The sequence below is a fragment of the Podarcis tiliguerta genome, assembly GCF_965153285.1.
Source record: "Podarcis tiliguerta genome assembly, chromosome: 18".
Classification (NCBI taxonomy): Eukaryota; Metazoa; Chordata; class Lepidosauria; order Squamata; family Lacertidae; genus Podarcis; species Podarcis tiliguerta.
The window spans coordinates 11,843,732-11,856,989 of record NC_139551.1 but is presented as its reverse complement, the minus strand read 5'-3'; the positions used below and the strand labels follow the sequence as shown (position 1 = coordinate 11,856,989).

At 49.3% G+C, this 13,258-nt stretch overlaps 1 protein-coding gene across 2 annotated transcripts in view; it reads left to right on the top strand.

Moving 5' to 3' along the window:
• SHD (Src homology 2 domain containing transforming protein D) overlaps positions 1-13,258 on the top strand; it is a 32,834-nt gene that overhangs the window by 15,689 nt on the left and 3,887 nt on the right. The window contains exons 4-7 of one of the 2 annotated variants that reach the window (XM_083421748.1): positions 125-352; positions 2,392-2,475; positions 5,373-5,550; positions 10,634-10,753. In XM_083421748.1, the coding sequence (XP_083277874.1) occupies positions 125-352; positions 2,392-2,475; positions 5,373-5,550; positions 10,634-10,753 (610 nt within the window). The remainder of the gene's footprint in view (positions 1-124; positions 353-2,391; positions 2,476-5,372; positions 5,551-10,633; positions 10,754-13,258) is intronic. The other variant, XM_083421749.1, reaches the window with a different exon arrangement.

Here is a 13,258-nt window from a genome sequence, read left to right as displayed (position 1 = left end):
GGGCCCACATTAGTCATGTTCAACCATGCATCTCAACGGATCTGCTCTGAGCAGGACTTGGCTGACTGCCATTTTATTGTGGCTGTTTCCATTCTCATTGAATCCTGAGTGTCTCGGCTTCCAGATTTCCAGCGGAAAAGCGACCGGGATGAGCAAAGGGTGAAGAAATCCCGGATTGGGCTGCAGCTGTACGACACCCCCTATGAGGAGAAGGAGCCAGAGTCTGACCCGGAGGGCAGGCCCACCAGCAAGCCCCGAGAGAGCCGGCTGCCCCAGGACGACGAGAGGCCGGCCGACGAGTATGACCAGCCGTGGGAGTGGAAGAAGAACCACATCTCTCGGGCCTTCGCAGGTGAGAGCACACCCTCCAACCGTGGAAATAGGGGCATTCCCCCCCCCACACACAACTAGCCCTCCTTGACCCCCCCATTTTTCATCTCCCTCCTCCCAGAGCATTTCCTACCAGAAGAATGGCGAGAGCCATTTCACCAACGGGCACAGTGCACACACACCCTCCGCCGTCCTGAGGCGGTGCTTCGTTCTGATTTAATTTTTATTCTTTATAGATTTACAAAAAGAAAAATGCACCCCAATAAATACATTTTAGAAAGAGGCAAGATTAGGCGCTTTATTATGGTTTTAAATATGTCGGAGGTCGCTCAGAGTGGCTGGGGCAACCCAGTCAGATGGGTGGGGTACAAATGATAAAATTACTATTAAAGTCATACCTCGGGTTAAAGTCGCTTCAGGTTAAATCTTTTCAGGTTGCGTCCCGCAGCGACCCAGAAGTAACAGAACAGGTCACTTCTGGGTTTTGCCGCTCGCGCATGCGCAGGTGCAGCTCAGAATGACGTCATGCGCAGACGTGGCGAATCGTGGCCCACACACGCGCAGAGACAGGTTGCATTCTGCTCATGATGAGAATGGGGCTCTGGAACGGATCCCTTTTGCATCCAGAGGTGGTGGTGTTGTTGTTTAGTCGTTTAGTCGTGTCCGCCTCTTCGTGACCCCCTGGACCAGAGCACGCCAGGCACTCCTGTCTTCCACTGCCTCCCGCAGTTTGGTCAAAGCATCCAGAGGTACCACTGTATTATTAAAAAATCAAGGTTCCTTGCACTCCATTCTGCTCTCCCTTTACTCCTCCTCACCCCTCTCCAGCAGCCCCTACAAGCTGCCCAAAGGGGGAAGCTGGTCATGCACCCATGGGGGGGGGGGTGGAGAGGCAACAGGAGGCTCCCTCACAGTCGCACCCCCCTCCCCCGGCTCATCCTCCTCCCCAAACAGCAGCAGGAAGCAGGGACATTCTGGGATCAAATCAGAAGCCAGGGTGGCTTTTGTAATTCTGGGTGTTTCCCTGGAGAATCAGGACCATTGGAGAGCCCTACTCAAGAGTATTGCTGAGCAGATCCAATCCACCTCCAGCAGGTATCCCGAAGAGAAGGGGAGCCAGAGGGGTGGAAGCAGGGCTGGATTTACATACAAGCTAAACAGGCTAGAGCTTAGGGCCCCACTCTCTTGGGGGGCCCAAAAAATGTAAATTGCGTTCTAAAAGTTTTAAAACTTTTGTTATGAGTGGAGCTCCAAATTGCTGAACTGTAAGGAGCTTCTTTGGCTTAAGAGGAACGGGTTAAAAATAATAATCTGAAAACAGGATACTCCATCAATATTATAGCTTTAAAAAGAACATTATTATATATATTAAAAATATTATGTATCCTCCAGTCCTCTGCAGTGTCAAGCAGAAATAAAGCACTTATTTCATTAAAAAGAAGAGCTGAGGAAACAGCGGGGGCAACTCAGAGAATGGCTGTTGTGAAGGGAGGGGCCGAGGGGGCAATTGCCTGTCTCCCCTTGTCTGTCCGTCATTAGATCTTTTCTTTTTTATCATGTCTGTTTTGTCTCTTTCCTCCCTTCCTCTTTCTCAACACTCTTCTCTCTCTCCCTCCTCACCATGTTTTTCTGCTCCTCTTCCCTCCTCTTCCTGCTTTCTTTTCTCGCCTTTCCACCAAATTTCTCCTCCTGTCTCCATGAATTCCTCTGCTCCTTCTTTTTCTCTGTTATTCTGTTCTTCCATTTCTTCTCATCTTTCCTTGCCATCTCTCCTCTTATGCTCCTCTCCCCATAATTTCTTCTCTCTCCTCCTTTCCTTCTTGCATTCCTTTCCTCTTCTCCCTTCCCCTGGTCTTCTCTTCTCTCCTTCCCCTTCTCTGTTGCCATGCTCCTCCTCCTCCTCCTCCTCCTCCTCCTCCTCCTCCTCTCCTCTCTGTCTGCTCACTTGCACTCCTCCCTTTTTATGCCCTTCCTTTCCTTCTCTCTTCCCATCATCTCTCCTTCCTCCCGACCACCTCCCTTCTCTCTCTCTCTCCTCCATGATGCCCTCTCCCATTGCAGTAGACATTAAGGAGAATAAAGTCTTGCCCTGGCCACCTCCGGTAGGACAACTCACGGGCACAGAGGAATCCCTAGATCCAGAAGGTGACGTCTTTTTTTAACCTCTTACTCACCTCAGCCTCTCTCCCCTGGCTTGGAAACATCTTTTCCCCTGCACACCTCTCTTGCCTTCTCTGGTTGGCGCTGTGTTTATTTTTGACTCCAGCTTATAGTGGCACTGGGGTTGCTGTCTCCATAGACAGAAGTTTCCACTCCATAGACAGAAGTTTCCACAGGGCAGGCAAATGTTCAACGGGTGCAGCTTCCCCAGCAGACAAGCTGCACCTGCTGAATTTCTGCGTTCCACTCACGCATGAAAAGGCATGGAGCCTTCACCTGTGAAAATGGTGTTGGCAACAGGGACACAGCGCCTTCTCACAAGGGGACCGAAAAGTCTGCATGAGATTTGGCCCTGGAAAACTCCAGCATTTGTTTCTCTGGATCCCTCCAGACAGTGCATTTATTGCACATTCACGATGATTTGTGCTCCTGATGCTCCCCCCCCCCCCCCACTTCCAGCCCTGTCTGCGCCTGCAAAGTTTTGGGGCAGCCACACTGCTTTTTCTCCAGTCAGTGCGTCCTGCTGAAATCCCATAACTTTTCACACTACAAATCCTCTGCTTTCTTCCTCTTTTTTTGCCCTGCTTTTTTTGCCCTGGGGAAGCATCACAGAACAGTAACTGACGCAGAATAAACCTGTCCCTCCTGCAGTATTTCTGGCTTGTTTATTTTATGTGATTGCATTTCTGACCCACTTTCTTTCCCCCAAAGGAGCTCAAAGTGCAGCACATGGTTCTCTTCCTCATTTAATCCTCACAGCAACCCTGTGAGGTAGGCTAGGCTGAGAGGCAGGGATTGGCCCCCAATGAGCTTAATGGGGGATTTGAACCCTGGTCTCTCCCAGGCCCTAGTCTGACATTCTAACCACTAGGCCACACTGGCTCCTATGAGACAAGAACATGCCACAGAATACACCTGTCCTCCTGGAGGTACCCTTAAAGGCTCTAGTCCCTATGGTTCCGGGGGGGGTGCCCAATGAATGCCCCCCTCCTCGCTTTTCTGTATTCTGTGTCTGTTTCCTTGTCTCCAGGGTCTTCCCTCTTGTTCTTCCTCTTCTGATTCGTCTCTCTTCCATCCCTCTTCCCTGCTGTTCCTGCGCTTGCCACATTCATGACAGCTGGTCTGCACATGGATGCGTGGCGTGTCCCATGTGCTACTGCCCCCCCACCTGCATTTTCCACATCCTGTCACAAGCCCACCCCAAGATTAGCATTGTGAAGAAGGTCAGGCTCTGTATTAATTCAAAAAATATGACCAAAGGATTAAAAACAGTGATAAATTAGGGTTATTATAATTTTTATTCCGCCTTTTCCTCAGACTGGGACTCAAGGCAACTTACACAAAATGACGCAGATAAAATGTTACTGGCACCATTCCAGGTGCCACACAATTCCTGTTCTGCATTTGTAAGAGCTCCATCATTGCGGGTGGCAGGGCCGGCCCTTAGGAACTCCCTGCCCATTGAGACCAAGCAGGTGCCTTCTAAAAACAAACATGCCTTCCCAGACGCTTAGAAAGTTGGCATGATTTTAATCTGCTTTAGTGCTTTTTAACTTTTGTATGCTTCAAAGCAGGGTTGTAAAATTTCCTCAATCTTATCATTTTCTTTTGTGAACTGCTTCAATGTGTTTTGTTTTTACGCTCAAGCGTGGCTCTCAGTGCTGTGAAAAAATAAATAATAAATGCAAACAGCTAAATACATATAAGAGATCGTCATTGAAAAGTAATTGAACTGGAATAGAATTAAAGCAATATAAAAGTCCTCAGATCGGTTAAAATACAGAAAATGAAAACAGTGCCACACTATTCGAAGGCCTTTTCTTAACAAATACTGCATCGACTACAGGGAGGCCTGAAAGGTTACAGAGCCCAATGAGAGGAGTACAGCCTAGATGGCTTTAAAAAAGGAACAAATTCTTTGTGCCTCCACTGAAAGCCACAGGAGGGGAGAGTGCCGCTGTGAAGCTGGACTAGATGGGCCCTTGGCCTGATCCAGCAGCCTCTTCTGATGTTAAGTTGGCATGCTTCTGACCGTGAACTGTCGTCAGGAAATCATTCACACGAAAGAATCATGGATAGCACGGGTATCCTGGCCTTGGTAAGCTAATAAACACTCTGCAGTGTGGTGAAAAGAAACTCTGTGTCTGCATGCAACCACCACATCACACTTGCTCCATCACATTTGCTTAATTCCTATGGAGTCGGAAGGGACATGAGGGCTGTCTAGCCAAACTTCCTGCAACGGAGGAATCTTTTCCCCAAGGTGGGGCTCATACCCACCACCCTGAGATCAAGAGTCTCATGCGCTGCTCCAGACAATGCTATGCATACAGTGCAATGCATGTTGTGATAGGTAAAGGTAAAGGTACCCCTGCCCGTACGGGCCAGTCTTGACAGACTCTAGGGTTGTGCGCCCATCTCACTCTAGAGGTCGGGAGCCAGCGCTGTCCGCAGACACTTCCGGGTCACGTGGCCAGCGTGACAAGCTGCATCTGGCGAGCCAGCGCAGCACACGGAACGCCGTTTACCTTCCCGCTGGTAAGCGGTCCCTATTTATCTACTTGCACCTGGAGGTGCTTTCGAACTGCTAGGTTGGCAGGTGCTGGGACTGAATGACGGGAGCGCACCCCGCCGCGGGGATTCGAACCGCCGACCATGCGATCGGCAAGTTCTAGGTGCTGAGGTTTTACCCACAGTGCCACCCGCGTACTGGACAACAATTCAATGCTTGTTTTTGCTTTGTGAAAAATCAGTAAAGCAAGTTTGAAGATTTACTTTATCCGTTTACCACCTGGGGGGGCATTTTAATTTTTTACAAAAACCATCCATTGGGCAGCAGCTGAACCCCCCAGTCTAACTGGTCCCTTCCACTCCCCCCACAGTGCAGTTTGAGACCCCAGACTGGGAATGGACGTCCCTCGCCGCTGCCTCTTCCACGCACAAAGAACATTGGCGCCCACACCTGACGGGGAGCTCCAAGTTTGTCCGGTCGCAGAGCCCTGAGCACAGCCTTCCTGCTGCGGAGCGCATTGACCCCTCGCTGCCCTTGGAAAATCAGGCGTAAGTGATGGGAGGTGCCAGCAAGCCACGACACCCGCGTAAAAATGCATTTGTGGGCCAGCAACAATCTTCCTTCTTTGTGCAAGGAGAGTTGCAGGTAGCAAAGGACTGTGGGAGATCTGAGGGGCCTTGGAGGGGAGTGCCAGGTGTAAGGGGAAGCAAGGGGGTTGGACTAGATGACCCTTGGGGACTCCATCCAACTCTCCACTTCTATGATTCTAGGAGTCATTTATGCTACATAAGGGAGATTTTGGCTGTGTAGACTGCTTATTTGTTTAATTTTTAGTTATTGCAATTATTTAAATAGTAACATATCAAAAACTCATCGGGATCCTTCCTGCAGGATTGGGTGTGTGTGTACAGGCAACCCCCCCCCCCATTTAAGTGGGGGTTATGTTCTGAGGCACGTATATTTGAAGCACCATTGGGGAAGCCTGCAAACACCCTCTTCCACCTCACCCCATTATGACCCTTTTGGTGACGTTTTCGGGTCACTTCCAGGTTTGGTGTGGTCTGCATGTGTGCAGTCATGCACGTATAAAATGCGCATAGATGGGGGATTGCCATACACACATACACATGTGTGTCTGCATGCATGCATGCAAGTTAGTGTAATACTGCTTTGCATAAAAGATAGAGTGATTTATAATCATTGTGCCTCATATTATGCAATGAAAACCATGCAGAAATGTTAAAACCAGAAATTAACAAACTGTGATGGATAGATGCATTCCTGGTGGAACAGAAATGTTTTCAGCAGGTATTTAAAAGCTGAGATGGAAGATGCCTGCTGAATCTCTAGTGGCAGTGAGTTCCAGAGGACTGAGCCAATGAGAATAAAGACTCCGTTCATTGTGTTGTCAATTGAGCCTTGCCAATTGAACGGGAACAGCCAACAGTGCTCCTGCAGATGAACTCATGATCACAGAATCAGAGAACTGTAGAGTTGGAAGGGACCCCAATGACCATCTAGCCCAACTCCCAGCAGTGCAGGAATATTTTGCCCAACGTGGGGCTCAAACCCACGACCCTGAGATTAAGGGTCTCATGCTCTACTGATTGAGGTACCCTTGACCTAAGTTGTTCAGGTCAAAGGTAGTTCACTCAGCGGTGGGTGGTCCTGAGGTGGTCTTCATCTAACTCCTCCCCCCCCCCCCCGGAAATCATCCCATGGGGGGCCAGCACTCTGGTTTCTTGGCTTCAAGGGGAGTATGGAATATGCATGGAAAATACTTGGCTCCCTCCAAAAAATCCTGGAAATGGGGGTTTGTGAAAGGGGCTGGGAATTGCAGCTCCGGGGAGAGCTAAATTGCTGTTCCCAGGATCCCCCGCCCAACGTCCAATGAAGCTGAACGTGGGCAGATTCAGGACAAAGGAGAGTCCTTCACGCCATGGGAGCCACCAACCAAAATCAAGGTTACCAGACGGTCCCGGGGACAGTCCCCGGATTTACAAATCAGTCCCCTGACAAAATCCATCTATCTAGTAGGAAGTTGAAAAGTGTCCCCGGATTCATTGAGAAAAATCTGGTAACCTTAACGTAAATGGCTTCAAAAGAAGTTCATGGAGAAGGGGTCTCTCCGTGGCTGCAGGGGACAATGGCTCTGCTCTTCCTCCGCAGGCAGAGGCAGCAGTGGGGCTGAGCTCCAGGGAGGGAGAGTTGGGGGCATCTGGTTGGCCATGGGGAGAGCAGGAGGCGGGCCTGATCCAGGAGGGCTTGTTCCACCTTGTGCGTCAGAAGATTGTCTCAAACGGAATCCTCCTCGGAGCAGACCCATTGGAATTAATGGACCCCAGTATGTTATCCCAGCAGGATTACTGTCAGAGACAAGGCACAGAGCAGGATGCTTTGAATAATCAGAGTGCAAATCTACACATGTGCAGGGGATTATCCCATAGGCCTGGTGGTGGGAGGTCTTTTTGCTTTGCTGCTGTTGTTCAGCAATGCAGTCGGACCAATGGACACCCCTGTGCCTTGCAAAGATTATGCAAAGCGATGCCCAGTGGCTTGATTTGCATAATTCATGCTGTTTCATTTGACCCAAGCCTGTTTGATAAAACAAGCTTTCCCAAAAGGAAAATTCCCCAGCAAAGTCAAGGCACTGATTGGCCTCTGCAAGAAGAATATCTGTCTTTGAGCAAGAGAATTACAGGCCAAAAGACTCTGTAGGGGGAGGATCTCTTCTGGAATTTCCTCAAGCATCCCCCCCCCCCCCCGGGCACACAGCAGCATACATCCTTATGGACTAGGAACTTTATGTTTAAATTTGTTTTTTAGGCAGTGGAATTCTCCAGGCTACACTTAATTCTGTGGCTTTTTGCCGTTCCGACAGAACAGTTTCAAAAGCAGTTTGGGATATTTCATTTGGGGCGGGGGGAGGGGTGTCTGATGTTGCTCAACAAGAGTAAGGAAAAAATAAAATAATCACGCTGATTTCAGTTAAATCTCTCAGGCTCTGCAAAACTAGCTTTGAAGATCAAGGCTGTGTTACGTAAAAGAAGCCCCTGTCTCCCTTGCGCACAATTTCCGTCAGAATGGGACATTATTATCCTCTGAGTGCTATTGACTAATCATAAAGAATTATCATCATTGCATTTCTTGTCATGTTTCGTAGATATTGTTGATGTTTTAATTTATTTTTGTCTGGGTAATTTTTCTTGTTAGCCGCTATTGACCAAATTATTGAAAATGTACTGCTCCAGTAAATTGTCCTCCTACAGCCATGGGGAAACGGAAGGTGGGGCTGAAACCTCCAATCACCCCCCCCCCCCATGTGCCTTAATTAGGGGCACAAAGGACCAGGGCATCTGGCCAGGAGGTTGGTGGTTTGAGCCCACCCAGGGGTGGTTGTGGGTGGGATTCCTGCATTGCAGGGGGTTGGACTAGATGACCCTCTGTGTCCCCTCCAACTCTGCACTTCTATGATTCTATTCGGAGCCTCGTGTCTGTAACCTCCACTCGGAATTACCGGGACGCCCTTCTTTCGTTTTGCTAACTGTCCATAGAGTGACCCTTCTCTTGCAATCTCACAGAGAGAGAGAGGCTTGTAGAGCAGGGGTCAGCAAACTTTTTCAGCAGGGGGCCGGTCCACCGTCCCTCAAACCTTGTGGGGGGCCGGATTATATTTTGAAAAATAAAAAATGAATGAATTCCTGTGCCCCATAAATAACCCAGAGATGTGTTTTAAATAAAAGGACACATTCATGTAAAAACACGCTGATTCCTGGACAATCCACGGGCCGGATTTAGAAGGTGATTGGGCCAGATCCAGCCCCCTGGGGCTTAGTTTGCCTACCCATGTTGTAGAGTAAGAACACAATCACACTGTTTATTATAGGAAGTGCCCAACTTGGAAAGACAAAGGATTCTAGTTTTAAGCTAACTGTGCCAGAGAAGAACAAGGCAGTCGGGCTGCTTGCTGCTTTGTCCTCAGAGGAGAGAATCAAGGCGACCTCTCCTCTTAGAATCATAGAGTTGGACGGGACCCTAAGGGTCATCCAGTCCAGCCCCTGCAGTGGCTTTCTCCAATCCTCATTTAGAGCTGCCCAAGGTGGTGCCCATCTGCCTCCTTCGGGGTGGAGGTCCATCATTAAACAATATGCTGCCTGAAGAAGGGCTTTGCTGTCTCTGACCTGAATCTTCCACCATCCCATTGCACTGCATGTCTGCAAGTTCTTGCATTAGGTGGGGGGGGGGGGAAGGTTTTCTCATACTGACACCTGAGAGAGACGCGTGAGGAGGAGGGAGCTGGAAAGAGGATGCAACTCAAGAGTATCAGTCCAAGCATTAAAGGACAGGGAGGTCGGCACAGAATCCAGCAGCCAGGCTGCTCTCCAGGGCAAGATGGTTGGAGCACCGAGTGTCAGGCTGCACTGCTGGTCATTAGTTTCTAGGCAGGCCCAGTTCAAAGAGCTGATTTGGACCCATGAAGCATCAAGGACCACCTCTCCCCATATGACCCCTCTACCCAGACCCAGTGGCAGACTTTGGGCTCTCAAGTTCCAGCGTTGTCCTGTGTGACACTAAAAATGTGCCCCCCCCCCACTCCTCGTGCCCTATTCTACAGCATTGTTGCAGCAACCCCTGAGGCTCAGCACCAGTGTGGCTGATCTAGTCGCGCTACTCTAAAACTGCCTCTGCTGGACCCTGCTCTTCTCCTCTGGTCATCCTTTGTGTGCCTCCTCCATGAGAGGCCCAGAGGGCGGCAACACGAGAACAGGGCCTTTTCTGCAGTGGCTCCCTGCTTGCGGGATGCTCTCCCCAGGGAGGCTCGCCTGGGGCCTTCACTACCTATCTTTAGGTGCCAGGCAAAAACGTTCCTCTTCAGCCAGGCCTTGGGCTGATTAACAGCCCATATCTTTTCAAACCTGTTTGTGGGGGGAGAGGGAATTATGGGGTGGGGTGGGTTATGTATTTTGTGTTTTCATCTTGTATTTTTATGTTGTGAACTGCCCCGAGACAGTGGATGAAGGGTGGTATACAAGTTTAATAAAATAATAAATAATAATGAGGTGGATGCAGTCTTGGGGTGGGGGGTGGTACCCCATTTCCCCGAACAGACCGTCTGCCGCTGGCTGAAGCCACTGACCTCCAAAGTCCCTCCCAATGGAGGAATTGGGGCCTGCCCAAGATATTTTGGCGAGGATGCTCCCTGCGCCAGGGAAGACGGGGTGAATGAAGATCTCCATCAGGAACATGGGGGAATCAGGTCAACCTTACCTGATAGTTAAAGTGTGAATCAAAGGCCGTGGCGAGTGGAGACCCCGGAGGGCAGCTATGATGAGAGGAGACCGACAGTGGCTCTGCCTGGAGACCACTGTGGGGGTGTTGCTGAGAAGGATCCAGCCCCCAGTGGTCCCCATGCAGCAGCAGCAGCAGCAGCAGCAAGCAACGCATCCATTGGAGGCTGGCTCTGCTGGCCCTGGGAGTCCTGCCGCCCAAGGCGGTCGCCTCATGTTGCCACACGGGTGAGCCGGCCCTGGAAAGGATGCTAAGAGAAGCCAAGGTAGAGGAAGGGGGGTCTGGGCAAAGGGATGAGGTTTTGCAAGCCGTGACCCTGCTGGGCTCCCCCCCCCCCCCCAGGTGGTTTCACGGCACCATCAGCCGAGCCGACGCTGAATCCCTCCTGACCCTCTGCAAGGAAGGCAGCTACCTGGTCCGGAACAGCGAGACCAGCCGCAACGACTACTCTCTCTCGCTCAGGTAAGCAGCATCTTCTTCCCTGTCTGCACTTTCCAAACCGGGATCTTAAGGAAGATTCCAGGAGTTGGGCATGTTGACTTTTCCAGCTTTCAAATTCCAAAAACGAGGTATGCAAAAAAAAGTTGCAACACAACTTGGGGATCTGAAATATATGCTGGTTAAATTGATATAATTTAGCTTTGCTTGGTAAGAGGTATGTAAAATCACATCAAAATCCTTAAAGAATGACTGCCAAGTACTTGCAGGTACATTATATATTAATATTATTTTTCTTATGATGATGATTTAGCATTTCCTGACATTTGCAGACGGCACAATGGAGATACTTTGGTTTTTGAAAAGCAGTTTATGCACTTTTTCATCAAACATAGACTTAACAAGCTAAGTGTTGTCTGATTAAAAAAGAAAAAAGAAAATTGGAGTTTTGCCTCCTAAAATGGCAGGGTGTGCAAACAAAGCAACTAAAACTTCCTGAACATTAAAAGCTGCGATAAACTAGAAACATACAAGCTATTGGTTTTACAAAAATTATGTGCCGTTTGATCTAAATAATAATAATAATAATAATAATAATAATAATAATAATAATAATAATAACACCTTGAAGCGGTTTGCAAAAAGACTAAAGCAACGAATCTATTTTCTGCTGCCTGAGTGCTGGAAGAAAGGCCTGCTCTCTGCTGCCAGGCCAATTTCCACCTGGCCTGGGGGGCCCAGACTCCCCCTGGACAGCTCAGAGGGGCTCCTGGGAGGCCACTGGGACGTGGCTGGAGCAGCGCTTGGGTTGGGGCAACTGGCTAAAATGTTGTAAAATGTTTTAGACAGTTCTGATTCTGATTCCTCTGTTTCATTTTTGTTGGGCTGGTGTTGGTTAAATGTTTACTTGGGGGTGGCGGTTACCTGAAAATGGGTATAACTGCAAACTGTTGTTGTTGTTGGTTTAAATGATTTATTGGTTTGTTTGTTGGTTGGTTGGTTGTAAAGGATATCTTGTTTTTAAATGTTTGATGTTTTGTTGTGTTTTATATGTTGTAAGCTGTGCAGAGTGTGGGGAAACCCAGCCAGATGAGTGGGATATAAATACTATTATTATTATTATTATTATTACTATTTGTAAAAGCAACCAAAGTGTTCAAGGAATGAAAAATCAGCAGACATTTAATCCCTGAAATTGATATACCAAAACCACAGGCGCTGTCTGTCCCAGAGGCCACACTTTTACATCCGCCAGTGACCTTGGGACACGCAAGGTGAAGAGGGCAAAAAGGGGCTGCCCTGCTATTATGGGATGCTCTGGAGGCACCCAGCGGAGAGCGAGGGAGCCTTTTCCTCCCCTCTCCTGGCACCGGGATAAATATTTGATAACCAGCCCTGCTGTTCAGAGAGCAAAGAACATCTGTCCCTCTGATCTGAACACGATGAAGCCTTCGTCGCTTGGGGCCTCCACGTGCGAGCGCATGGGCTTTTCGTGCGCCAAGAGGGAGCGCACCAGCCTGGCTCTTCCATGCGTGTGGCATTGGTTGATACTGAAGAGGCCACCCTTTCTCTTAAGATCCATGCTCTTTAAGTGCTTTTTTGATGCTTGCTTTTTAAATCGATGAGCAGTGCAGTGGTTGGAGGGAGGGCCTGGGAGAGGCCGGGGTACAAATCTCCACTCGGCCACGAGGCTGGCCAAGCGACTTTGGGGGCCAGTCGCTCTTTTCTCTCAAGGGTCGTTGTGGAGATGAACCTGACCTTGAGCACCTTGGAGGAAGAGGAAGGGATATACAAATGCAAAAATAGTAAGTAAACGAGAAGGTTGAAATCTCGGCGCATCCCTAAAGCTGGGCTTCATTCTGGGCAGACCCAGGACCCTGCTCAGCCCCTCTGCCAGGCTTCCCACCCCCTTCCTTTGTCGTGATTATGCAGCGTCTTAATCCATCAGGATTTATCCCTTGTCTGCAACGGAAGGGAAAGAGGAAAAGCAAAGTGACAGATGAGTTATAATCTGCGGCAAAAAGTCAGAGCTTGCGTTCCAGGCTTCCGCGACCCCCTTCTCCTCCCGAGTCCTTTGGCGCTTTGATCACACCCAGCCATGTCAACCGCGGTGGACGCGGCCTTTCATCTCCTTCCCTGCTCTGTCAAACCCGTAACATTAAAACGGCCCCTCTCCCTCCAGCACCAATTCCCTCCCCACCTCATGATCTGTGGACGGCTTGCTGCAGAAATGTTATTCGCCATGTTCCTGAAATTCACTTTCAGACTCTTGCAGTCTGCTCTTTTCCACCAGCACCCTCTGCCTTCTCTTAGGGAACATTCACTTCCTCCAGTTTTGTCTTGAGACCTGGGGTCTCCGTTATGGGAAAGTCTGCTGAGCAGGTGCTTTGCATGTAAAGGAGTTCAATCCTGACATCTCTTAGTAGGGCAGGATAAAATCCCAGCGAGCCTTTGCCTGTCAGTGGCTGCCCTCCAATATTTCTCAGATGAAAATAGGGACAATCCTATTCTACACCAGGAAGCTTCTCC